Source organism: Salarias fasciatus (genome assembly GCF_902148845.1).
Source record: "Salarias fasciatus chromosome 7 unlocalized genomic scaffold, fSalaFa1.1 super_scaffold_4, whole genome shotgun sequence".
Classification (NCBI taxonomy): Eukaryota; Metazoa; Chordata; class Actinopteri; order Blenniiformes; family Blenniidae; genus Salarias; species Salarias fasciatus.
In genome coordinates, this window is record NW_021941229.1 from 15,205,332 (window position 1) to 15,232,053 (window position 26,722).

General features: G+C 42.0%; 1 protein-coding gene across 2 annotated transcripts; it reads left to right on the forward strand.

Moving 5' to 3' along the window:
• Window positions 1-1,245: 1,245 nt before the first annotated feature.
• Window positions 1,246-26,228, forward strand: sppl3 (signal peptide peptidase 3). 2 transcript variants are annotated; one of them, XM_030085090.1, is made up of 11 exons: window positions 1,246-1,830; window positions 14,794-14,871; window positions 18,211-18,302; window positions 18,471-18,590; window positions 18,765-18,843; window positions 19,894-20,012; window positions 21,019-21,125; window positions 21,717-21,880; window positions 22,633-22,823; window positions 22,958-23,067; window positions 23,674-26,228. In XM_030085090.1, exons 1-11 carry the CDS (start codon window positions 1,805-1,807, stop codon window positions 23,743-23,745), a joined length of 1,158 nt encoding a protein of 385 aa, XP_029940950.1. In that variant the 5' UTR covers window positions 1,246-1,804; the 3' UTR covers window positions 23,746-26,228. The 2 variants fall into 2 exon arrangements, with proteins under 2 accessions (XP_029940950.1, XP_029940951.1); XM_030085091.1 differs by having other exon boundaries at window positions 1,247-1,830; window positions 19,900-20,012.
• Window positions 26,229-26,722: the final 494 nt, after the last annotated feature.

Consider the following 26,722-nt stretch of genomic DNA (forward strand, 5'->3'; position numbering starts at 1 on the left):
CAGAGGTGGGTTTTTAAACAGATTTATTCAGCCAAATCCTTATGCTAGTTCCCTGAAAAGATTTGTTATACTGCAAAAAAGAGCCACAACAATTGTACACAATGTTGGCTTTCAAGAACATACAAATCCGCTTTTCTGAAAATCAAAAGTTTTAAAATGTATGGATCTTGTAGAGTTTAAAACTATTCAAATAATTTACAAAGCAAAGAATAACTTATTACCTGTCAATATCCACTACCTGTTCTGTAACAGACAATGGCTATGATCTAAGAGGAAAGTTACAGTTTGAAACCCATAAAGTCCATACTACTCTAAAAAGTTGTTGTGTAACAGTTTGTGCTGTAAAACTCTGGCACAAATTAAGCATGGAGACTGAAGGGTTGTCAAATGCGTGCCAATTCAAAAAGGGATGCAAAGAGTTGATTCTGGCAATGTACAGGGTTTGATGATGACATGAGGATTGTTTGTTCATAGTGATGTTTCAGTGATGGCTGTGTTTTAACTGTTGACATTATAGTATATTATAATGTATAAGAGTTTTCTAATGACTCAAAAGTGATGATAATCATAAGGATTTATAGTTTTATGACTTAAGATAATGTCAATGGTGTGACTATCTTTTTTTAAAGGTTCAAAACACAGACTGGAGCTGAGATATTCTTGATGCTGTCATAAAAGATAAAAAAACTAGCATTAGCCTAAAAAACCATGAGTTTGTTTTAAAAAAAAATGCTGAACAGCAATTACTATAGCACAAGTTTTTGATACATTTCACTTTATTTTTCACCGCTGAAACTGGCTTTGTGTTGAGATTGTAGCCATTTTCAGTAGTAATTGTTTGGTTCTGTGTCAATGTCTATTACGTTTTATTTGCATCAGCAAAGAAAAAAATTCAGTGGAAATTTAAAGGTTTTTATGGCACTATTTTACTGGTATGACTACTTCGAGATGATACTGGGCTGTATGTGGCCCCTGAACTCAAGTGTGTTTCATTTTTTTTTTTTTTTTTTTTTTTGGTACTCACAAATTTGGACGTTTTTCATTCAAAAAAAAATTAAACGCTATAAATTGACTAAGACTGATTGAGAAACATCATTTAGCAGCTCTAGATGGCAGTGCAAAATGCGTTTCCAATGAATGTCAGGTTGAGGCGTTTGTCAGGACTGAAAGGATATTTAGTAGTTTGATGAGATTTGGCCCTCGGACTGGATCCAGGCGCACATTATCCGCCGCTGTCGGCTGACTGGATGTGATAGGCTGCGCCGCCGCCAGCTGAAGGGAAACCGTCTCAGTGCACGTCCTACTTGTAAACCTCCACAGCAGGGCGATTTTGCGCGTTCCCGTGGATTCTCGCCATAGAAAACAAAGCTGAACGTCTTCCATAACAGCTAGGGGTGCAGACCTGAGGAATATCCGAATTTCTCCTGGATACGTCGCGCTGAATATGGATTTACAGTGGGTGTAGCATCGTTGGAGACCGAGCCTTCTCGGGCTGGGGTGACGGCAGGACATTAGCGAAACCGACGAAAATAACATCTGTGTGGGGTATTTTTTTTTTCTCGGGGTGCTTTGTCTTGTCCACCTAACGATAGCAAACCATCATTCTCGTTTCAATCGCAAGAGATTCAGCTAGTGACTACTAGCTGCCGCCGGAATGTATCACCATGTTGTCACCTAAAAGTAACTGCTAAGGGCGTCGGATTGTGAAGGAAAAGCAGAAAAGCTCTCCCCGGGTCCCAGCGGGTTGTCACCGGGACCTGAATCTGTGTTAGCCACAGCCGCGGAGCCCACTGTTTTCGGCGCTATGGCGGAGCAGGGCTACTCATCCTGGTGAGTGCGCACAGCCGCCGCCGACTACTCGGAGCTACCAGACATTAGCTACTGCTTCTCACTGCCCACCCCGGGCTGCAATTCCTCACTACACCAATGCATTATATCGTTCTCAAATCACTGAAATGTTTTCCCTTTTCTGTGTTGATTGTTTCAGGTGCATTTATACTCGACTATAGAGCAGAAATCCTCCAGATCCAGATATTTTACTGCTAACAGCTAGGCTAGCTGCAGGTTAGCTAGCCGCGGCTAATCGGTAGCACCAGCTGATGCTTCGGTCAAATCCAGTGCTGCTATTGTGAGGCGATGCTAAAGGGCTAGCTGCCCCGCACTCGTCCGATCAGCACATTGGGGTCACCGGGCGACGGCTTGCTCTCGACCCGATGATGTGGCCGCTTGTTGCACAGTAAAACCAGCGTTGCATGACAATGTCAAGCCGATTCGTTGACGTTAGCCGTGCCAGCGAATTAGCCGATTAGCTGGTTAGCATCCGTCGTCGACCCGCTGCTCACAATAACAAAGGTTCAGTCGTAGAAGGCTAAACAGCGTCGCATGTCACAAATTACGAGTGTCTGTTTGGTGACAAACCATCGGTTTATCACAACTTGCTTATTTGGATTCGTGAGGTAGTCACGCTGAAATCAGGGAGACATTTGAGGGGTCGTGCTTGTTAAAGGCTCAGAGATGCTGTGGTCAGTGAAATGCGCTGTCTACGTGAATAAAATGACCACCTAGTTAAGGCCCGGCACGTTATTCCAGGATAAATTATGCTTGGCTCATCTCAGAGGGGGGGATTTAATTGTGAGAGCAGCAGCATGTTGGTGTTAAGTCGTCCAATGTAATGAGTGTTTGTAAGATTAGATCAGGTTCATTGAATGGCAGGGGTGCACTCTGTTTCTTGTTGAACTCTTGTCAGTTCCAGTCTGATTCAAACCAAGGATCCAGGGAAAAATGAAACACATCACAGAATGAAATCAAGTCCATTCATACTGCTGAAACGATAACTAATCACAGTGTCTGGCAGGATAAAGGAGCACCTTACTGAAAGACTGCTGTAGTGTTTCCCAAGCAGACCTGAGGTGATTTCACTGTCAGTCATTAAACCAGCAAATTGTTTCAAAAGTTATTATATAAATTATTTTTCATGACACAATCTTAACTTTGACTCCATTATGAAGCTGGAAATTATCTTTATTTGGTGTACAAGTTGTTCATCCTTTTTTGGGTCATTATTTTCTATGAACCGAAAAAGTCCCTCTGTCATTTGACTTGTAGGTTTAAGGTCAGTTGACTGAAACTCATCATTCAGATGTCTGTAAACAGTTATTTCCAGCTGTGTTTATTTTTTTCCCCAGTTTAGTGGCTTTGTGTAATTGTCATATAAACAAGGCTTTATGATCAGGGTTAAAGCTGGGGGAAGTCCTTTCATTTTCAAATTTCATTTCTGCTCTGATTCTCTAATCGGGCCAAATAATCAATAGAACATGAACATCTTCACTGATCATCTCATTCATTTGGAATGTTATTTAAAAAAAATCGTATTCACATTTTGCAAGGAGAGATTTTTTTTTATGACTATCAGTATTCAGCACGTTGGTAACAACAACAGTTTCATGGGAGAAACAAAGTGCCTTGAGTGGACAAATCCATCTTCTGGGTTTAGTGTGTTTCCCCTCCATGCTATTTATTTATCGAAGTTTGAATAATGTTGGCTTGGAGGGGGGCGCTTTTCGAATGCTAAATGTGTGGAATTAACAGTTTAATAGAAAACACTTCCAGAGTGATTTTCGCATTGACTCCAGCGTTAAAGTGATGATGGAGACTAGTTTTAGTTTTTTGCCAGTAACGGGTAATTCATTTTATTCTTTCAGTCTTAATGATCAGCTTGAAATCATAATACATTAGATCCCATAAAGATCACAAATGATTTTCTCTTTATACATTAATATTAGACATTAATGCATCTTGTTCCCAGCTTCTGCCTGTGTTGAACCTCAATATACAGATTTAATGCTGCAGTTTGGTCAAGAACTTCACCACAACTATTCATGACTAATATTGAGTGATGATTTGTAAGTTTCCTCTGCTTGTTGTAGCTTTTGCTTGGTTTGATTAATGTAGCAGGATGAGCATCTGGTTTGGCCTCTCAGCTTTGCCGGGTCATCTCACTGTACAGATGGCATTTACACCCGGCTGACAGCTGATCACCGCTCAAGTCTCATCATCCCCAGATGTGGTCAATCCAATCCAATCGATTCCCATCTCGTGGCATTTAACCCCATTAACGTGTGGCGTTTCCATGTCAGGACAGGATAGACAGATTATCAATGCCCAGTGAAAGGGGTCTCTAAATCCTTCGATAAACGTGCCTTCAAACAGCTTGACAGCAGTTTCAAACATGTTGTAACTTCCAGTATTGAAGCAATAATAAACATGCCTTTCGCAGTTTTGTTTAATAATTGTCCACTAAGCAAGCAAGAGCATATCTTCAGAATTAGGATTTTGTCGAAGCTGCGCTCCAGAAATAGATCAGATTAGATCATTACTGGCATCAATAAACAAGTGAGGCTAAATAACTTTCAGAGCTGTGACAAAATTTCATTTAAATGTCAAAGAAGAGCTTCTGGAATATAAAATGACCACCAAACTGATAACTCACTCTCAGATTTTAAGATTCTGTAGTAATTCCAAATGTAGTTGTCTGCTATGTGACCAGACTGGCTCTGCTAATCTCTTCAGCTGCGTTGAAAGGTGCATTTAATGTGGTTGTTACTGTGATTTAAAGGATTACTGATGAAGTTCCACCTGTTGATGTGACAGTATCATATTGCAGTGTTTCCTGTTCATTCTATCATCATTATGCTGGCAAACCACAACCTGTATGATCCGCTATGTTTTCTGTATTTTAAAAAGGATGGGTTTCGTTTTTGTTTTTCTGCTCACACAGATCAAATCTGCTTCTGCAAACACGAGCCTTTGTTGTTGTTCTTTGCTCTCACCTTTATCGGCGCCTAACAGGAGATGCTGCTGTATCGGCATCGCGTCTTCAGATGTGGAATGTAACACTTGAAAGCACAGATACAAAGATGACACATGCACTGCAAATAAAATTATCCGTTTTGCTCTTTGAGCATTTAAATCTGACATTGTGCATTTCAATACAGGAAATATTTAAGCAGCCACAGCTTTAAACAATAGATGTTTTTACTGGCATTTGTAGTCGGACCTCTAGTAATTGTGTGTGTAAAAACATCTGGTCGGGGAATATTTGCAATTTGTGTTGTGCACCATTAGTTTTATAGCTCCTGTAAAGCAACGTGGATAAATAAATTGCTTACAAATGAGCCCTGTAGGAACTCTCTGGTTAATGCTGAAGCCTGAAGATGTCTCGGTTAGAAGTTTGTAGTCTTGTTTGGTGCAGATATCTTTGGTGTGAACCATCTGTTGAGGTTGACCTCTGGTTTCTCATCCTCGCTTTCAGCCCAGCAGCTGTCCGACTGCACAATTTATATTGAACCTTTCAACCTTTATTTGTGTATGTGTTCATGTAAGTAGGACTTCCTGCAGTGGAAGAAGTGCTGATCACACAGACATGTTAGGTAAGACTGAAACTTTGCAGTTGCTAGGCATTTATTTTTACTGAACGAAGTGTGACGTCTTTGAATTTGAGCCGACAGATATGAAAACACCACCACTGCTGTCAGAGAAAGCTTTCAATTTGCTATGGAGTTCAAAATGTGTGTGTTTTTTTTTTTTTTTGTTTGTTCTTTAGCATAGTACTTTGAATTTGACTCGGGCCCAAACAAAGACAGCGGCGTTGTACTACAGTCAGTTTGAGAATCTGGGAAGTATTCGTAGCACATTTCCAAGTTTGAAAATGTCACGAGAGGCGATTGGCAGTACCTATTTGGGACACTTCCTGGTTTTTTTATTTTTTTTTTTTTTGGGTGCTGCTGTTATTATAGCAGATACAGGGAGTTCAGAGTTTGGTGAATAGCTGCTGCAAGTGCAGGTACAGCAACGGGCTGACTGCGATCTTTGTGGGAATAACAAAACAACCAACTCTGCGGTATTGAGTCGTCTCAACGTTTACTGTCTTTCAGAGGAAAAACATGACTTTTCTAATATGAAAGAGGAGGCGTAAGAGATGTGGATGTTGAAATACGATCACACGTCACTTGGTATTCCATCTGCAGCTCTACTGAAGCCAAGATCTTCACTTTGAAATGTCCCAACCTTTGAAAAATAAAAGAAACCCAGCCATGAATATCTCTCTCGATTTGATTACTTAACGGAGAACGCATTTTGGAAACATCAACTTTTGTCACTGAACTGAAACGTCTGTGAAGGACAGGTTGCATAATTGATGAACAGTCTCAACTTTAATAATCAATCCGAACCGCCTTTAGATATTTTGGAGATTTAATGGCTTTGCCACCAGGGCTTTTCATTCATTACTTGAGAGATATTGCAGCACAGTGAATGTAAAGTCCGTGCTGTTGCTCTTCTACATGACAGAGTGGAACAGATGATGTACTATTCATTGTTACTGGTCTATCGTCAATGCCTTCTTCTAAAATTAACAAACTATACAAATCTGTCTTCATACAGACCCTGAAAACATGAAATCCTGAAGATTCTTCCAGGTTCGATGATTTTAATGAAGTTGCCAGAACAGATACTCATAAATTTCAAGTGTCTTCATATTAGTTGACCTGTGTCTTCTTCAGAAATGCCAATGCAAAGAGTTCGACTCGTGTTTGCACAACAAGCTGTGGCAACCGTTGCCACATTTTTGTAACTCATGGCCTACCAAAGCGTCGCCTTATTTAGCAGTCGGCGTCAATTGAAAGTGAAACCAAAGCTGGCGAACGGGCCTAAACCACATTTACCGTCACTGTTTTTCTTGTATGACGGCTGTAGATGTTGTGTCTGGCAAATTGAGTGTTAAAAAGTGTGTCCAGCTGTGTTAATGTGTCATAAGTAACCTTTACCTTCAAATATTAAGTTTGACACAAATATCGGCAACATTACACTAATTTTACTTTAGCACGATTTGATGCCAAATCATTGACTGGTGGTGATTCACCTTCATATTTATTTTTCTGACAAATTGCCTGAGTGTAAAAACTCTGCATTGAACTGAAAAAAAATTCATATATTCAGATAAAATGAACTTTTAACTTTTCAAACTCTCCTTATTCAAGGACTGCATGATTATTCAATTTGGACTGGACTGAAATTGACAGCCTACCCACCTGAAAAGTTTTTGATGTGTTACCATTTGATAATATGTTCACAGCACAAAACTTCTCTTTAATTTTTGAAGCTTTTTTTTGTGTGTAATTGCAACAAAACAATCAGATTTGTCTTCTCTGGTGAAAACACGTGAAAACATGTGAAAACCTCAAAGCAAAAGTTCCTCATTTGGGCCTGATGCTTCTCAACATAAGTTTCTGCAGTTTTCAGGCTGAAAGATATCAGATATTGCTCTTCTTTTTTTTTTTTTTTTTTTTTTTTTTTTCTTTTTTAGGGCTGCTCTTCATCAGCGGTGCCCTTTTCAAATTTACTAATAATGGTAGATTTTTCTTTTAAAAAAAATGTCTTTTTTTTTTTTACTCTTCACTTTTTACACACTATCACATTGCTTGCAGAGTCACAAATGTTTTGATATGTTAAACTCAGTCATCTGAGCTATTTGTTTTGACTGATATCTATATATATATGCAGATTGCCTGAATATATTAGCTGTCTTGGCAAGAATGGCCTGTTTAAAGGGTGATTCTTTGTTTTGATTGACAGCAAATGTTACATAAAGGCAAGTGATTTATACAGCACACATGGAAGTCTTGGTGTCAGTCGGGCAGCATGATAAGAGCAGGAATAACAAAAAGCTAACTCCACCTCAGGATTGACTCATTTAATCCACTGTAACACACATTGATCCCCATGTTACGCTTCTACCAGCATTATAACAGCACATGACTGTTTTATTTACATCTCATTCCTCATGATTCACTCGTGGTGCTTTCTGGTTAACGGCTGCCCCTCATTTCCATTGCTTTGAAAAAAAAGTGTTTACTCTTGGTTTTATTGTTATGGCTGACGTTTTGGTTTGTTTCGCTCTGTTTATTATGCCTTTGGTACCGTTACACCATTTGTGGACAAAGAGATTGAACATCAAATACAAATATATTTTAAATTATATCTTATTTTTATTATTTGATCTCGGCAGCATGTTTGGCATTGTCCAATAATTGTAAATCTAAAAATGTGATGTTCTTTAATTCCCTTCTACAGTCAGACTTTAGCTGCTGTCCCTGCTGAAGCCACCAAATACCCCCAGTATACACTGGAGTACCATGTCCAATAAATGAACCAAATATTTATCAGAAAATGACATTTGTTGCAGGTTATTACAGCAACAGTCCAGAAATATCTTTGCGTTAATGAATTCAAGAAGAAAAGCATTCTCTCTCAGGTAACCTGGTTATTAGGATCTAATCCCCAAATCCTATTATTAAGACCATCCACCGTACAGTCCACTTCAGTCCCGGCTTTCGTAGACACTGTCTAATCAACTAATCATTCACATGACCTCGTAAGTACCGGGTTCTACTAAAAGCTCTGCCTCATAAACATTAAAAATAGTTTTACTCCGACTGAACGGACGATTGTGCCGAGCGGTAAAGCAGTAGTTGTATATTTCAAGAGTCCTCACAGTGCTTTCCCAGCCAGTGTTCCACCTGCACACCGTGCACATTGACCTCTTCCTATCTGGCAGATTGCTAAAGCACCTGTTGCCTTTACCCTGAGCAGAAGCACCACCAAGATTATCCTTCACAACTCAAAAGCCCAATTAGTTTTAATTTGGAGGAACAAAGCAGTCTGGCCCAGCTCAAATTTCCAAGCCAAGGTTTCCACTCGTGGGGTTCATGTGCTCTGAAAACGATTAAATCTTGATCGCAGTTCTGATAGGTGCGACCAGCAGCTGGTGTGGATCTCCCACACCTCCCAAAATGTCATCAAACTTTGAGCTGGAGGACATCCTGGTGACTCTGAGCCGAGGCACAGGCCGTGTTATTCCAACATGAGAAATGTCGCTTGCTCTCGGTGTGACTCTCCCCCTTTGTTCTGTCCAATCTCTTTTCACTGCTCAAACAGAAGAAACTGTGACACAAGGTGTAAACAGTACAGCAGTGGAAGTAGTGTGTTTTTTACGTAGAGGGAGAAACAGTCACAGTTGAAGATTGCCAATGTTTTTGTTCTAGATAGATGTAATCCGCTACATCCGTTGGATCAGAAAGTAGAGGCGGATAAGTCCATTCCTGATTGGGATGGCATTCTCTCTACAACTTTTGCAAACTAGGTAGATGTTTTGTTGGCCTATTTTAGTCTTTTGAAGCCACAGAAACACACAGTGTTGAAGAAAAAAGTAGTTTTAGTTCTTTGTAAAGGCACATCTGATTTATTCTGTACTGAATGGTTCTGAAAATACAGAAATTCCAGTATTCATTCAGAAATTACTACAATAACCATAGAAAAAGTGTGTCTATCAACATCCAAGAGTTGGCAGCCCTGCTTTACTTGGATCCCTAGAAAGAAAATATTTCATTGCATTTACATGTGCAAAGTATTGAACTGAGATTTTTCCTCTGCATGAATCCATTGTGAAAGATCAGCGACTACAGGGTCCGGGGGAGCACTCAGGACTGTTGGGGCTTTGCTCAAGGCCCCCCGGGGTGGGGTTGAGGGTGGGGAAAAGCAGTGGCTTTCACTGTTCCCACCAAGATCTCTTTGTGGTCGAGATATTTGCTGCAGTGATCCACCTTGCATCTCTAATCTGAAGCCACTGTCCTAAAGAAGAAATTCCTCTGTCACATATAAACTAGTACAGTGAGATTTGCCCTGCGCTCAATCCATCCTGAAACAACAGTGGCTCGTTCTCCGGGTAGCCTTTGGGGTTTAGGGGTGTTGCTCAAGCGTCCACAGTGGTGCTGATTCAGGTGAAAGACAAAAGACCCTTACTGGAGGATTGTCTGGTCTGCTAGTGACTAGATTTAATCACTCAAGGGGAGATCAATTTTATCCTCACCACCCCCTGTGGTAAAATTTTAATTCAGTGAGAAGAGGATATGCATAGACGAGGGGGGGGGGGGGGGGGGGGGGGGGGTCTATTCCCTTCACGTACTGAGCAAATCGTACCCCGTGCTAAAGGATCATCGCTTCAGTTTTGAGAAATGTCCCGGCCTGTGTGTCACAGACCGATAATATTTGAGGACACGCATTGTTAAGTATCTGCAGTGTGAAGTGGCAAGAATAGCAGAAGTGTTTATTGTGCCCGGTGACATGGCCCTTAGTGGTCAAGTCATGCATGCAACTGGTTTGATGGAGGCCGGTATTGGAATTGTGTTATTGAAAACCTAGTCTGTCAGCGAACAAGGACGTCTTATGGCACTTTGGGCGGCCATCCAGGCCTCAACAGTCCGGGATTGTATTTTGTTTTTAAATGTTCCATTCATCTATCTCACCCATGTTCTACAGGCTTCTGTTCACAGAATTCAGACGAACCAGTTCGGCTCCAGAATATGAATTAGGCCCGCGGTAGATGAAACTAGCTGCGGAGCGCCGAGGCGTGTTGACAGTGAAGCAGTGACATCATTAGTGTCAGTGGATGAAAGAAGGTCACTTTCTTCACCACTTCATTCATGTGCAGAGGACAAGCCGCTGCCAAGACATGTAACCTGTTACAAGCGAAGAAGAAGAACCTGAATAGGGTGTGAAATTTGTATCTTCGGTGTTGTTGGGAGCTGGTCATGACCCATATCTCGGGTCAAGTGTGCTTCACTCCGTTGTGATATGAAGTTTCTGTAAAGATGAATTAGGCGGAGACTGTTTCGCTGTCGTTCGGCAGAAGCCCGGGTTGAATAAACAAGAACAAGTAAAAGCAACACGAGGCAGTATTGTCCCAGTGTCCTCATTCCACAGTGAACTATATGTTACCTCAACAACCTGTAATCGTTTCTTTTTCGCTCAATGAATGAAAAAGACAGACGATTTGGCTCTCTCTCTCTTTTTTTTTTTTTTTTTTTTTATGTAGCAGCTGCATCACAATGAAATCTGTGAGTTCCTGTATCAGGGGCGCTCCAGAATGAAAAATGATTTGATGTGCTGAGTCTTTTCATGCTGAGCTTTTCTATGAGGACTGGAAGGAAGACTGGCAAAGCCCAGCAATACTCAAACAGCACTCACTGTCTGCCAGCAGAAATAGACAGATTTTAATTGCAGCGCCTGATAATTCCACCCATGAGAAATGGCACCTACTTTAGTACCTTGTTAGACCACTTCAAATGAAATAAGCTTCTTTTTTTCTTTTTTTTTTAACCAGACACATCCCTATTTGCTCTGAATGTTGTAATAGCCTGAAGTTTGAGCCGTTCACCTCATGCGGTCTGATATGTGAACCACAGATTAATTATGTAGTTAACAGTTAGCGGTCTTTCCAGTCTTACCACCAGTGTTTTGAACCTAGTAAATTCCTTGTCACAAGTTGCAATTTCACAAAACATAGCATTGTGTTATTTATTTTGCTGTTTTGTCTATTATTTAACAAATTGATTTACATTTTTAGGCTGAAGGTACTGTTGCACCAGCAGCTGCTCTCTTCGGGGTTCACCTCATCGGGTCATGTGATCCAGGTCTTATTTGGCACAAGTTTTATTGTTTCCCTTTCTGACGCAGCCTGAGCAGTTGAGAGTTGAAGGTTTTATTCAGGAACCCTCAGTAATGACCTGTCAGCAGAGTGATTTTGAAAAAGTGAATTTCCAGTTACAGAGAATTTTCATCATGTTTTATGCCTCCTATTTAACTTTTTTTTATTGGAATAATCTGTAAAAGTGACTTAATGCAATGCTGAAGCCTGACAGAGGTGGACAGGTGATTAGATCTCGTCAGTGAAGTGTGCTTTCCTCTCCTCTGGCCAGAGTTTGATAGAAAGACAGGCCAGACTGCACCTCTCCGCTGAAGGCAGGCATGTCACAGTGCCAGCCTTGTCTTTGCATCTGGAAAAAAAGGCCTGCATTATAGTTAAAAGTTGCATGTCAAGGTCTCACATTATTGTTTTGAGAACAGTTTGACGCTCAGACAAAGCACCCTGTCCACGAGCAGCATGGCAGTTTACATATTTGTCTGAAAAACCCTGGGTTTATTTGACACTGAAAGTGTCGGAACTAGAAAGGTATGAGATATTGGATTAGACAGCGTCCAAAAAAAATAAATTCCACTGTCAGCCGAGCTCACTGATTAACACGATAGACTCGAGGTGGATGAATGCAGTTTTGAAGCCACACTCATCCTTTATCAGGAAAATGCAGTGAACCTGTTTTTGTTCATTATCACAATACCAGCCACCTTCACTGATTTGTGTTCATTTTCAACAGCTACCCCGAGCAGAGACGGTTAAACCTTTCGTCCTTGATGGCACTGTTGTTATTTGGTCTTGTCTTTTACTTGCGTTGGTGTAGCAGCGCCTCTTGGAACAAAACTTGGAACAATCTCACTAAGGGCAATGTAAGTGGGTGGCTGTGTCCGCCCCATTGAACACTTACCAGCCACCTTGTATTTGATCGGAGTTTGTCAAATACATCAAAACAATCAAGCAGAGCCGGCGTGAGTCAATCAGCACTAACAGCTCGTCCATTGACGCCTTTCCCAGCTCCAGCAGTCATAGTTCAGCTGTGTGTGTCGAAACTCATCTGAACATTGTCAGGAAAATGTAGGTTGAGAGCATTGATGACATGATCATATAGTGCCTCTCATAATGAAAACTGCTTTTCAGTCCTCACCTAACCGGTGAGAGGAGGAGGTCTTTATGCCACTAAAAAGATGGCGGCGTTAAAAAAATGTAGCTGAACCTGATAGATTTGCGGTTGTCAGGACTGTTCCAGGACAGGTGTAGTTGTAACCGTTTTGCTTTATAGGGTGTGGTCAGCATTTTTATCGAGCTATAAGAATAAAAGTAAAATACTTCCGCTTTGGCTTTGGATGTAACTCTTACCCAGGAGGTTGCCTTTTCAGTTGATATGCAAATAAATGAAAGCAAGACGTCTGCATTCACACGTTGTGATCACCTTTAAATCTCCCCTCGTTTATTTTTCAGCTCTCTCAGACCTGATGTTTGTATAAAGTTTCTTTGGTGTAGATGATCAGATCGTAGCCATTTTTCACAAGCATGTCGCCGTCATTATGTAATGTCACATAACCGTTCCAAGCGCTTCTTAATGCAAACACTCATTATCACTAATGCGCCTTTTTGATCTGTTGTTTACAGTTCATTTTGAATTTTGTGCTCATGCATATATTTCCATAATCAGTAACTTCTTTCCCTCCAAATATTACTTTTTTTTATTTAAAAAAAAATGCAATTCAGATTTTACTATCAAACACTCCTCTTTCTTTCTTTGCTGCTTTGTTGTACTATGCCCAGTAATCTCTTGGGGGCTGAATATTTCATGCGCCATGCAGCCTCAGAGCGTTGTGCAACGATCTCGCATTCATCTTTTACTGTGGGTTTTTTTTACATAGTCACCTAAAAAGATTGTTAAGATTTTAACATCATTGCACAGGCCCGACTGGGCCCTGTTTGAGCGTCTTCTATACAAAGTTAATTCAGCTGCTGTTTTGTTTATAACTGGCATCGTATAAGTTTTACTTCATAATACTGTAGTACGTAACCTCTAGTGTGAGCTTTCCACCCACCGTTTCAGTTTGAGTTGTGAGGCTTCGTTGTGGAAGACACGTTTCTTTGTGTGTGTGTGTGTGTGGAAAATGTGTCAAAAAACCACCATAAACTCTGACTATGTGCTGACTGTTGTGGTTGGTCCAAATCTAAAATAACTCGCTTAAATAACAGTTTAGTGCCCGTCTGTTTTTGGTATTTGTCCTCAGCATTGTAGCATAGAAAGTATAAATGGTCGAGGTTGACTTCTCGCTCGTGTTTGTGCTTCTCTAAGGGTGTGCACCCTCCAGCTGAACAGATTATAGAGTAGAATCCAGAAAGAAAACCATCTTTATTCCCAAAGAAAGGGATATTTACACAATTCACATTTGAACAATTTCACAGGTGGGTTTTTCTGCCTTCTAATTTGTCATATTTGAAGTTGGTCATCTTTCTTTCATATGGCATCTTAAAGTCAATGTGACTAAAGCCAGGTTCATCCTGTGTCCCCTCAATCGCATGTCATCAGATGGGACCCCGAACTTTGGCTTGGATCAGCAGAGTGGTCCTGATCTCGGGATAAATATTCAGTCACCAAACTGGAAATCAGCCTGACCAGCTTTCACGTAACCAAAGATGTGTGTTTTAGATTCAACAAAAGTGTGAAAGCAGCAGATTTATGTGGGCTTCAAGTGTTTGAGTCTCTTCAGATGATTGTTTATTGTGCGGCTACTTTACTCCATCTGTTCAGGATTTATTCGGAGTAATTATGCCTTTCATGTCGTGGTAAACAGTATGAGTTGTAACAGCTTTGTTGTGATGTCCCTAAAAAGATAGTAATTATAGAACCTATTAACCCTGAACTGGCGATGTCTGAAATCCATGGCAATTTCTTAGTTGTGACACTTAAATCAACTTTTACATTTGCAAAAGTGTGTCGGAGAATTTCAAACTGAGCAGAATTCTACACATTAAACTATTTCTTGAAACTTGTCAATGGGATAGAGATGTCACTGGATTTCTTTTATAGATTACAGATGCACTGTTGAATACTGTGATAGTACAGGAGATATGAACTCACAAGATTTTGTGTCACCTGCGGTAGATAAGATGGATTTCTGAATTTCTAAAACGAGATCACCTGCCCAGTAAAGATAAAGGAGTTCTGCTTATTTTACTTCCACTTTGATCATACTCTGTATCATGCCATGTAATTCAAGTCTCCTCTCTCCTTCTCTCCTCCATAGGGCATACTCCTTAGTCGACTCCAGCCAGGTGTCCACCTTCCTCATCTCCATCCTCCTCATCGTCTATGGCAGCTTCAGGTAAGTTGAACAAATCAAGACGGCGGACACCGTCTTGCTGAGCACGCTGGTACCAGCTGACAATAACGCCTGCATGTGCTGCGCTGCAGTTTTTCTCATTTTTGAAGCAGCCTTATTTGTAGGCTGCGGGAAGCCAGAACCCCCAAAATATATTTTATTTAGTCGTATATGTTTTATTTACTCCTGCCTAGTCGCCTGTATATGGCTGCGGCCCAGTTGGTTCGATCCCGATCTCACCTTGTCGGTGTATCAAATTGTCCTCGGGCAGCTCCGCAGGCAAGACGGTGAACGCAAACTTCCTCCCAATTATGTCCGAGCACAACTTACTAGGTTTACTGTCACAGCTGTACAAACATTCACAGTACTTGCACTGAAAAAAAACTGACTGAACTGCAAAATTCTATTTTATTGAACTGCGTTAATGCACTGCATGTCAACATACTCGATCAATCAGATGGCGCCCCACTGCCTGAGATGCCCACCCACTAGCGAGATGTCAAAGTGTGAGGAGAAAGCTTTAGGGAGGACTGTTGTGATTGCAGAAGCGAGGGCAGTGTGGTCGAAGGGAAATTTGTGGCAACCCCAAACATTTTATTTTCAAGTAAAAACAGTACATTTTGTTGTTTGTTTAAGCAACAATGGCATTTTCCGGGCATAAAAATGGCTTCCTTTGTACCTCCATAAGAAACTTTGACACATGGACCACAATATCAGCCAATAGCTTTTTGACATATTTGCCAAGTAGGTCAGTAACGATGTAGTATTTCAGTGTGAATTCAACAGTGTTCATGCAACAAATGTTAGCATTTAACTTATGAAAACATTCACACCTGCAGCATTGCCAGGTTATGGGTGCACCACAGCACTCGGGTTTTTGTGTAAAATAACTGCGAGTTGCCCCACGTTTCCATCTGGAGGGGCCAAGTGTTCAGCACTGTGTACAAATTATTACTCAGAGAAACTGTGTCAAGCTGTACAGAGAAGGTTTAACCAGAAAGGAAGTTGCATATTTCATACAGTATCATATCGTATCATGTTACACTCTTTCATACCTGAAGCTGGAGGCGGAGTTCTGAGGTTAAAAAAAAAACACAAAAAAAAAAACATTTAAGGTCTTCTATCAATCACAGATCGTTCCATTATCCCAATACTCCACTATATTGTGTATTGCATGTTTACCCGATAACACATTGCAGCCATCACCGCTGATGTGTGTCAATTTGATACTGGAGCAGATTGTGGAAAGTATGTTGAGACTGCTAAAAGAAGTCAAACGTGCTGTGTTACTAAAGTTTATTTAAAGTGAATGCAAACAGTTTCATTTGTTGTTGTTGTTGTTTTCTTCAGTAAATTGTTTCGATTGATTCATTAGCATTTTAACATTTTTCACACATTTGTCTCAGAGGTGTTTTATGTTTTGCTCATTCACAAAACAAAATCACAAAATCAATGTGACATTTGTCTCATGGACAGCCAGCTGTGTTTCTGCATTATGAGAGCCGTCTTATCAGGTAACAGAATTGTATGCGTAAAGAGTTAACGGGAGACTTTACAGACTTTATGAGATCATCGTCTTGATTTGAAAGTTAAACCTGATGAGATCAATTCAAATGAAGTCCTGCTGTGTGGCTGCCTCTGTCAGGAAACTAATTTTAAGGGATTTTTAGTTCGGACTTTAGTGAAAATCTTGAGCAACATCTTGAAGATTTGTTTCTATTTTTTTTTTTATTATCTCAGGAATCCTTTGCAAAAATGCAACCGTGCCCAGGATCAATAATGCCAAATTGTTATGTCTGAGATATGAGCTCGTCTCTTCCCTTCAGGTTTCTGTGCAGAGTCACCGACTTCTCCTTTCCCCTGTTATTTTAGGCAGACTTTTCAGGAAGTGTGCTTTAAGTCGATGTAAAACTTGTGCCGTTTGGAGGCTGTTTACTAGAGGTGACTCTTAGCCGATCACATCAATACAGCACAATGATTCATTTTCCCCCTGCGTTAAAATCACCATCAAGCGGCTCGCTTTAGATCCTGGACAGTTTTGTGCAGATCGTAACTTGGGCTTGCATTGTACTCTTTATCAGGAGGAAATTACTAAGTAAGCAGACAGAACTGTCAGATTTATGACCCATTACATCAAATTCTTTACAGGTGCTAATTTATTCAGGAATGCCCAAATCTACTTTTGCTATTTCAAGGGCGTGTAGTCCACAGCATGGATCAAAAATAGCAGTATTTCTTCACAGACACGTGTTGATTCTGGCAACAAATAAAACAACCAGATTGCCACCTGGAATTCCTTTGAAGTCATCATTTTGATATTTTTTTTCAGCATTCTGTTGTTTAATCATTAATATACAGACTTTTTCTTTTTCGCTCCATCAGGTGTAAATGACGCTGTTCTGACTGAGAGGGTCAACTTGAGATGTTTCCTTGTGAAGTTTTTTTTTTTTTTTTTCCTTTCCAAGTTCAACCACCAACAGCTGACAACCACAACAAACTGAATGAATGAATTACTCTGAGTCACTGTCTTTGTTTGGCTTACATCAACAACAAAAAAAAAAACTAAACACTGTGCCATTACCTCATTAACTTAAGACCTGGGTTTAGCCGCTCAATAGCGGAGCCACTTTTCTTTGCCTCAGGAGAAAAAAACTGACATGACTGTTTCATTTTAAGGCAAACGTGCCCATTAGAACAAAGACATGCACTAAGATCTTTGCATTGATTGCAATAATAAAATCATACGAGAAAGTCCAAATTGTGATGTCTTTGTCTGTGTTGTAGGATGACATCCAACAGAAATGCGCTCTGGTTCTCAGCCACGCAGAGGGTTACTTTCTTTTATTTAGGGCCACACAATATGCAATAATGTTGCTTGATATGACAATAATGATGACTTGCATAAATAAAAATGCTTAAGTAGATGATGAGAACAGCTGTCTTCCTCTGTCGGTCCTTTTTTTTTTTTTTTTTTTAATCTAGCTTTCACACATTTTCTCTAATACCTGTGTTGCACAGGTTGTACTGCAGTAAGTCGTGCAACTTAAGTCATTTCTGTTAATTCTGGACTGGTAAACTGCTGGCCTTTGAGTTGTGAGTTTGGCTTTTTTCAAAAAAAGCGCCCTCTAGTGGTGTTTTTTGCCCCAAGGGATTGCACTCAACCTTAATTTGGCCTGGTTGCATTAGTCTATTTTTACATGTGCTGGGAGTGCTGTGTGCAGCCTGATCACCCAAATCACAATTTAATGTTTTGAGCTTCTTTCTTTGCACATGCTTCTGAGATCCTGATGAGTGATCCCTGAGTAACACAGTCCTCTTTGGCTTCCTCCCTCTCTCCTGCAGGTCATTAAACATGGACTGTGAGAACCAGGAGAAGGATAAAGATGGCAACCCCTCAACAACGGGGTCTTTCAATAACAGTAACACAAACAACAGTAAGTGGCAAATCTTTATTTTTCCAGTTTTCTAATGTTGTCTTGACCTCAGACATTATCTTCAAAGCTACTCCAGCAGTCCTGCTTTTACTCCACGTCTATATCAGCTGTTGGCATCAGTTCTTGTTTTGTGTGATTGATCCTTGTCTCGTTTCACTTGTTTTCCAGGCATTCAGACCATAGACTCCACACAGGCCCTCTTTCTGCCCATAGGAGCGTCTGTGTCTCTGCTCGTCATGTTCTTCTTCTTTGACTCGGTACAGGTGGTCTTCACCATCTGCACTGCAGGTAAATACAGCACCGCTGCCCTACAGTAACCTGTATGGCTTCACTTTTTCGTTCACCAGTTGGTCACTGGACAAGGCTTCTTCACGGGGTTGATTTTTGAAACTGACCGTCATTATTTGCCCGATTATTGCCCAATTCTCACTGCTGTGCTTTCTGTGCTCCTCCTCTCCTCAGTTCTTGCAACAATTGCATTTGCATTCCTCTTGTTGCCAATGTGCCAGTATCTGACCAGACCGTGCTCGCCACAGAACAAGTAAGGAAACACTGCGGATTCTCTCTATGAATATCGTTTAAAAAAACCGCATTATACTATTTTTTACGTTGAATCAGATTGCACAGCACTCCCCATTCAGCCACTCACTCATCCATCAATCATTCAGAAAACAGAGGGGCTGGAGCAAGGTTACATCTGGACGGGGTTAATACTGAGAGACACACAGTCACACACACACCCTCACACCTACAGTCCTGTTTCTGGAGGACGGGAGGAAGCTCTGGTATGGAAGTCACCCAGTCAGAACATGTATATCTTTATGCTGTGACATGGAGAGAAACACAACAGTAACATGCACACACACTGCCGAAGAGAGACTTCAAACCATTAGATATGCTTTACTCCGTGGTGTAGAAACACGAACCTCATCTTCAGGAGTTAAAAGACACTTTCTCCGAACTATAGCTTCTCTTTTATTGCCTCACTGCTCACAAACTACATGTGAGGGTTTATTGAAAAACCTTCTGTTTCAAAGGTTCTGAAGAGTCTGAGGAGAAGCAACATAAACAGTCACCAGGAGCATCTCCTCAACATGCACACCCTCCTATCCAGTCCCAGTAAATCTCTGTCAGCTTTACTGAGCCAATAATAGCTCCACCTACCACTAAAACCCTTTTCTGCTCAGTGTTTTAGTTTGTTGCCATTTTGTGGCGTCGAGATACTACAGTGAAAAAAAACAAAGTAATCAAGCTGCATTTGGCATGTTTACCCCTCATGCGTTGTGGGCACTGTGTCGTCTCAGAGGTCCTATATTCTGAAAACGTCGATTCAGATGCTTACTTAAGCTAATCCAGATGTGTGTGCCACTGTTCTACGGGAGGCGGTAATCGCACAAACAAAAGCCCACAGGAAGCGGTAGATAAATGCTTCTTGATTGAAACCACTCAAACTAGGTTTGATCGAACAGTCAGACGGCGTTTCGAATTTCCAGGTTATTTTCATCGCCTAAATACAACGCATTCTTCACTTTACGTGACGGAATGTCTGACATGATTTTAATGTGCGTGTTCTGCACGTCGCGTCTCTCTGTTGTAGGATCTCGTTCGGCTGCTGTGGGCGCTTCACTCTGGCCGAGCTCCTGTCCTTCTCCCTCTCCGTCATGCTGGTGCTCATCTGGGTGCTGACCGGACACTGGCTTCTGATGGACGGTGCGTTGTCTTCTGTGTGCTGACTGCCTCAAGTGTAGAACGTAGCCGATACAAAAATGCTACAACTAATAGAAAATTCAGTGTAAAATTCTCCATCCTCCTGGAGGAGGAGACACCTGGAACGACTCGGTGAACAGGCGTACTTTATCTTCGGGCTCAGGCCGACAGTGGAAGTTAATACCTGGTTCTGTTCGTCTGTTCAGCTCTAGTTTAAAACATTTAAGATGACTGGTCTTCATGAAAAGGTAATGACAGACTGCCAAAGCAGAGGGAAGTCCTCAGTATTCATTTCCAGCCGTCCTCTGCAGAAATGGGAAAATTACCTCCGTGATGAAAATGTGATTTAAGCAGTTTATAAATATGTGAATGAAACCTTTTTTTAACCTTATTTTCCTGTTTATGGCTATTTTATTTTAGCTGTTGTATTGTTTTAAGCCTTAATAATCTCCTTTTTTTAATAGTATACTGCTTTTATAGCTTTTTTTTAGCTACTCATTTGTTTTATTGGCCTTTCTTTTATTTTTCTGTCAATTACCTGCTTTATCTGTCTTTCTTTTTTTTTTGCAGCCTTCATATTATCTCACTCAGTTTGATCTGTTTCAAAACATCAGTGTAACCTTTCCTTTGTTATTTTCTCATTTTCTGGGTACTTGTTTTCTTAAGAGCGTTTTTAGTTTCGCTTTTGTTACACTTCATTCTGTTATTCACCCTTACTTTGCCTTTTATGCAATGCTTTTTATTCGTTCCCCTCTCATTGTCTTTTTTCTTTTTGTAGTTTCTTTAGATTTTATTTGATGTGTTTTGTCTGTGAAGCACATAGAAGCAAATCTAGTTTGAACCACTGGTCGACGAGGGGATTGATTTGGAAGAAAATCAATATTTTTAATGTTTTTTTGAGAATCTAAGTTCAATTTAACTTTAAATGATTGTGAATCCAGCGTCCAGGCTGCTGCGTCATCTCGCCCATGTTTTGAACCGTGGCGTTTTTTTTCTCTCCCCCCTGCAGCTTTAGCCATGGGGCTGTGCGTCGCCATGATCGCCTTCGTGCGGCTCCCCAGTCTGAAGGTGTCCTGCCTGCTGCTGTCGGGACTGCTCATTTACGATGTGTTCTGGGTAAGAAGCACCAACGGCAGGAGAAACACGCCTCCTAAAAAAAAAAAAATGCCTCGCTCTGTATTTGACACGAAGTAATAACCATCGAGCCTCTTAAGATCCTAGATTCAGCTGCCGTGAGTTTGACTGTTCATAACAGGAAATTTAAACATTATAAACTCACAAGAGGAGCAGCTACAATGAAATGTTAGATGCTAAGTAGCTGATATGAAGCCGAGTTATAAAAGACAATCTGTCTCCATTAGCCAGACCTCAGATGAAGATTATTTCCTTTGAGAAATTACAAGCATTTAAGCTCTTATCTTCAGCCAGCAGCCCGCAAGCACATCACCTCCTTCATTTTAATTTCCCCTCTGATAACCGTTTGTGTCCTCTGTTAGATTATAAAAGAGCAACAACACTTATTTAGATCAATTAAATTAATTTTTGTGGTTTTGGAGGCAGTGTTGAGAGCGCAGAGCTTATTTAGGGGCTGATAATGGGAAGTGGATTAACAATCATTTAGACTGAATGCCGACTTCCAGTCAGCTCAGACAGTAAGACCGTTTTCCCAGCCCTGACAGCACTCCGTCTTTTATTTGCCCCCTTCAGGTGTTTTTCTCAGCCTACATCTTCAACAGTAATGTGATGGTGAAAGTCGCCACCCAGCCTGCTGAAAATCCCATAGACGTCCTGTCCCGGAAGCTGCACCTGGGGCCGGGGATGGGCCGCGACGTGCCCCGCCTCTCCCTACCGGGCAAACTGGTCTTTCCCAGGTAACTCCGGCGATAATCTGGCTGTCAGCACGGCGGCAGTGATTCCTATCAAGGGATGATTTAATCTCCTCCCACAAAACCCTCAGACTCAGTCGATGTTAAAGGTCAGGCTATAATTTTAGGAGAAGTCTGTACATTTTACTGTACAAATCAGTGGGAATGTTTGAAAATCACAAAAAAAAAAAATCTGAAAATCATCTGTTCTCACTTTTGTCAGAAAGTTAAAATGTAAAACAGTTAAAACATTTTTATACAGAGAAATTAAAAACATGAGATTCTTCTTCATGTTTATGTAAGTTAATGTTTCTATTTTCTTTTACCAGATTTTTCCTGAACTATGTTACGGTTCACGGTAACCGCAGAGTCCAGCTGCAACATGTACAAATATTTACTGTGTTGTCGTTGGCGGCGGCCGCCGCCGCGTCCAAAGCTCATTTTTGAATCCAACAGTTGAAGCTGTCATTTATCGTTGTTGTAAGACTTCCTGTTGGGAAACGGTCGTTTTCTCTGGTGTCACCATGCGGAGCAGAAGGTTTTTCTGGGCCTTCTCAGTACTTGTTGGATGTTCCTCCACTTCTGTCTTGAGTTCTCTGAGGAGTGAACACCTCAAGGCCATATGATCTTCTGTTTTTAAGCCGCAGTGCTGCCGTTTTTCTGTTACGCGTGCGAAAAATCGATGCCCCTGCTCTGACAGCCGCCGTCAGACGCAGCTCTGGAGTTTCACCCGCTTCCTGCCCGCTGTGTCCTCTCAGTTCCACCGGAAGTCACTTCTCCATGCTGGGAATCGGAGACATCGTGATGCCGGGGCTGCTCCTGTGCTTCGTCCTGCGCTACGATAACTACAAGAAGCAAGCGACCGGCGAGGTCCCGGGGCCGGGCAACATGTCCGGACGCATGCAGCGCGTCTCCTATTTCCACTGCACTCTCATCGGATACTTTGTGGGTAAGCGATCTATCGGTGGGCGTGTTGGACGGAAAAGGCCGAGGTTTTAATCGTCATTTTCATAGATGAAAATGTCACCTCATTGTTTTTTTTTTTTTTATTATTCTTCATTGTGACCATGTGGATGTTTGCAGGTCTGCTGACCGCGACCGTAGCCTCCAGGATCCACCGTGCCGCTCAGCCCGCCCTGCTCTACCTGGTGCCCTTCACCCTGCTGCCTCTGCTCACTATGGCCTACCTGAAGGTTCGATGGAGCGCATTCACTTCACTCATTGGTTTGCAAGACATGAAAGTCCAAGCTGGGGCCCTTCCCCCCCCCCCTTCCCTTTTCTTTTTCCTGCTAAAATCAGCAGAAAAGATAAGGTCAAGGAGAGGTTTACACTTTTTTTTTTTGGCAATTAAGAGCAAACTTCAAATGTTACAGCAGGACTGTTCAATTTATCTTTTCTATGCGTTGTTAGCGCAACACAAAATTCTGCTTTTATAAATGACACACAGACTGTAAACGTGTTGTGTAATAATGTTTACAGTGTCTCCATGTTGTTTGGATGTTCTGTACATGTTCTGAAAAGACACATGGCTCATTTCAGTAATACTAATGAAACAACAAAGAAATGTAAATAATGAGAAGAACTGCTCATAAACAGATGTAGATTCTCTCACAGGAGAACTTTAGTGTTTGCCACACAGTCTCGTGTGGATCAGTTCAGCAGCAGCCGCGCTCTCAACAACAGATCAAATGCTCGACGCGGCACCCGCTGTCAGAAATGCGGCTGCTTCCTGTAAGCCCAGCAGCGGTTCTCTCCCCGGGCCGCCGTCTGGTGTGTGACCGGGTGTTTGTGTCTCGCAGGGGGATTTGCGGCGCATGTGGTCCGAGCCTTTCCACGCCAAGGCCAGCAGCTCTCGCTTCCTGGAGGTATGATGCTCCCTGGGATCAAGGACCAGCGCGGCGGGGGAGAATGCAAACCGTTTCCCTCCACGAGAGGGATGGAGAGAGAGGGCGCGCTCACAGTGAGGCCGTGTCGTCATCACTCGTTCATGCTTTTCCACCAAGTCTTCTGTGACCAACCCCCAGAAGGACACCAGTGTGTGGATCACAGACGCCCCAACACGACTTCTCTTTGGTCCCGACATCCCCCCCCCGATTCATCTCCGCTTCCTCTTTGCTGTTTATTTCCTCTTCATCACAGCACATCCTGCCTGTGGTGCTCTCTTTTTTTTTTTTTTTACCCCCCCGTCTTTTGTTCCCTCCTCCCCCCTTCCTCTTCTTCAGCCGCTCTCGTTTGCCACACTTCCCTCACTCGGCCCGTCCCATCCGTCAGGCCTCTTCTCCCTCTCTCTCGTTCTCCCTCCTCTCTCATTCTTCACTTCTTGCATCTCTCTTCGTCTCAGATGAACTCGAGGGCCCGGCCTCTCCCCCCCCACCCCACCCCACCCCACCACCCCCTCACCACCCCCCCTCTACCACCACCACCACCACCACCACCTTTTTTTGTGGACTTGCGGACGTGAGACATGGCTGGGGGTTTATATATATTTTTTTAGCATTGTCGTGGTCATTATTATTAATATTATTATTCCGGGAACGATCTAAAGAAACGGAGAAGAGGCGGAGCGTTGCGGCAGCACCGGACAGTGCCCGGGAGCAGCGACACAGTCGAGGAGAAGAGTCTTTCCCCTTCCATCCCGTCTCCCCCCCCCCACAGCGGCTCCTCCTCCCTCGCGCTCCTGCTCTCCTCTGACACTCCCTGCCCGCCTCCTCCTCTCTGGTCATCTGCTGTCCTCATTCCCCACCATCACAGATAACTATGTATTTTATTTAGAAAAGTTTTATTCTTGGCATATACAGAAAATGATGCATTATAAATTGTTAAGCTGGCCCCTCCCCCCTCCCCCTCCCGCCTCGGAGGGGCCACTTCTATTTGTATATATGTGTACACATGTATTTGCAGTATCTTGAGTTTGTATTTGTGTTTCGGGAGCATGTTGGTCAGGGTGGGAAACTGATGCCAGCGCACAGCCAGACTTTGGAGGAATAACTTTTTTTTTTTTTTTTTTTTTTGGCTGCTAGTCACTTTGAAGTCGAGAGCATCCGAGGATGTTTTTCAAAGATTTTGGTGGCGAAAGAAACTGAACTGATGAATTTTTTTTTGTTTTTTTTTTAAACGGGGATGACAAAAAAAAAATCGGTTGCTGGTCAATGACAGTTTCCTGCTCTAGTGTTAAAGCGTGTGTGCGTGTGTGTGTGTGTGTGTGTGTGTGTGTGTGCGTGCGTGCGTGCGTGTGCGATCATGTGAGAGAACGGTTGTTTTACTGGGTTTTAATTTGAATTCATGTTTAAGAACAGTGACAATAGTCAGGTTTGCATTCACACTGGGTGTTACAAACCCGGGGAAACATTCTCAAAAAACAACCTGAAACATTTTACAGAAAACTCAGTTCTTCTGCAGACTGGTAAAAAATGTAAACAGTGTTTTTTTTTTTCCTAATTAATGAATAAATAAATGAATGTTGAGATAATTTTTAAACTCTTCTATGTTATTTTCACCATGAAACCACATCATGCTTGGTTTTTGGTCTTAAATTTAACCCCTTGCACATCCAAAATCGACACTAAAAAGTAGTTTCTGAAGCTTTTCTTGAGTCCATCGAAGCATGATGTTATCAGATCATGAGAAAACACGCCGCATCCCAACTTTTAAAACATCGTCAGTTTCACCTCAGTTGATGGAGACCTGACTATTGCGGGAGCCAAACCCTCAAAACCTGGAGATGAAGAAATTCTGTGGTTGGATTTTGTTGCGTAGTCGCAGGTGAAGGGGGGAGTTTTTCCTGAATGGATGGTTAAGTGTACGTTTTCTGTGCACACGCGCCTGATCAAAAACCACACCGATTCTGCTCGGACCTAACGGAGGCAGTTCCAGTCCCGTCGCGCCGTGGAGACTACAGCTACACCCACAGATTCTTACCTTCACTGTCCTCTCTCGGTACTCGGCACTTTTTTGTACCTCCACTGTTTCGTGGTGCTCGTCGGTTAGTATCCAATGTGTACTGGGGAGGGGGGAAACAAACAAGCGTGAGTGAGAGCATGAAAGAAAAGACGTATGAATGATGCCATTTGCAGGCTTTTGATTTTTTTTTGTGTCTTTTTTTACTTTTTTAATGCTATCTGGCCGTGCATGTTAAATGTACAGTGTATCATTTCTCAGACTGCATTAACAGGGCTACTGCAGTTTTTTTGTTTTTTGTTAGGTTTTTTTTTTCTTTTTTTTTTTTTTCTTTTTTTGAGATCTGCTGGCCAAACACGGACGCGCTGGACCTATGAACTCGCGTCAGTGGGCGGGACAAAGACTGCGGGTCAGAAAGACTGCCGTCGGTCAGCTCTGACCTCCGCTGGCTGGTTCGTGAAGGCCGAAGGCCGTGGGGGTTCGGGACGTCCTGCATGCCGCCCGGTGCAGTCGTCCAAACTCTGATGTCGTGGAACTACAACTCCCCCCTCACCTCCCCATGGACACGGAAAATATAGAGATTTATATGGATATATATATACATGTGTGTGTGTATATATACATATATAAATAATGACGATCATGGTGATGACATTTTTTTATAGAAAACTTTTATTTTTAGCCCCTTGTTTGTATTTTTTTTTTTCTCTTTCGTGTTTTAGGGGTGTTTTTTTTTTTTTTTTTCTTTTTCCACCTCTTCTCCCCTCCAGCAGAGGACTCCGACTCTGCCGGTGCATCGATTTTACGGCTGAATGGATTCTGTATAGAAAAATGGTGAATAAAGTAAATTAAGAACTGTGTAGTGAAACATGAATCCTGAAGCGCTCGATCTAAAACACATTGTCTCCTTTTAACCCCTCCTCCCCCCTCCCCCCCCCGACCTGACCCGAC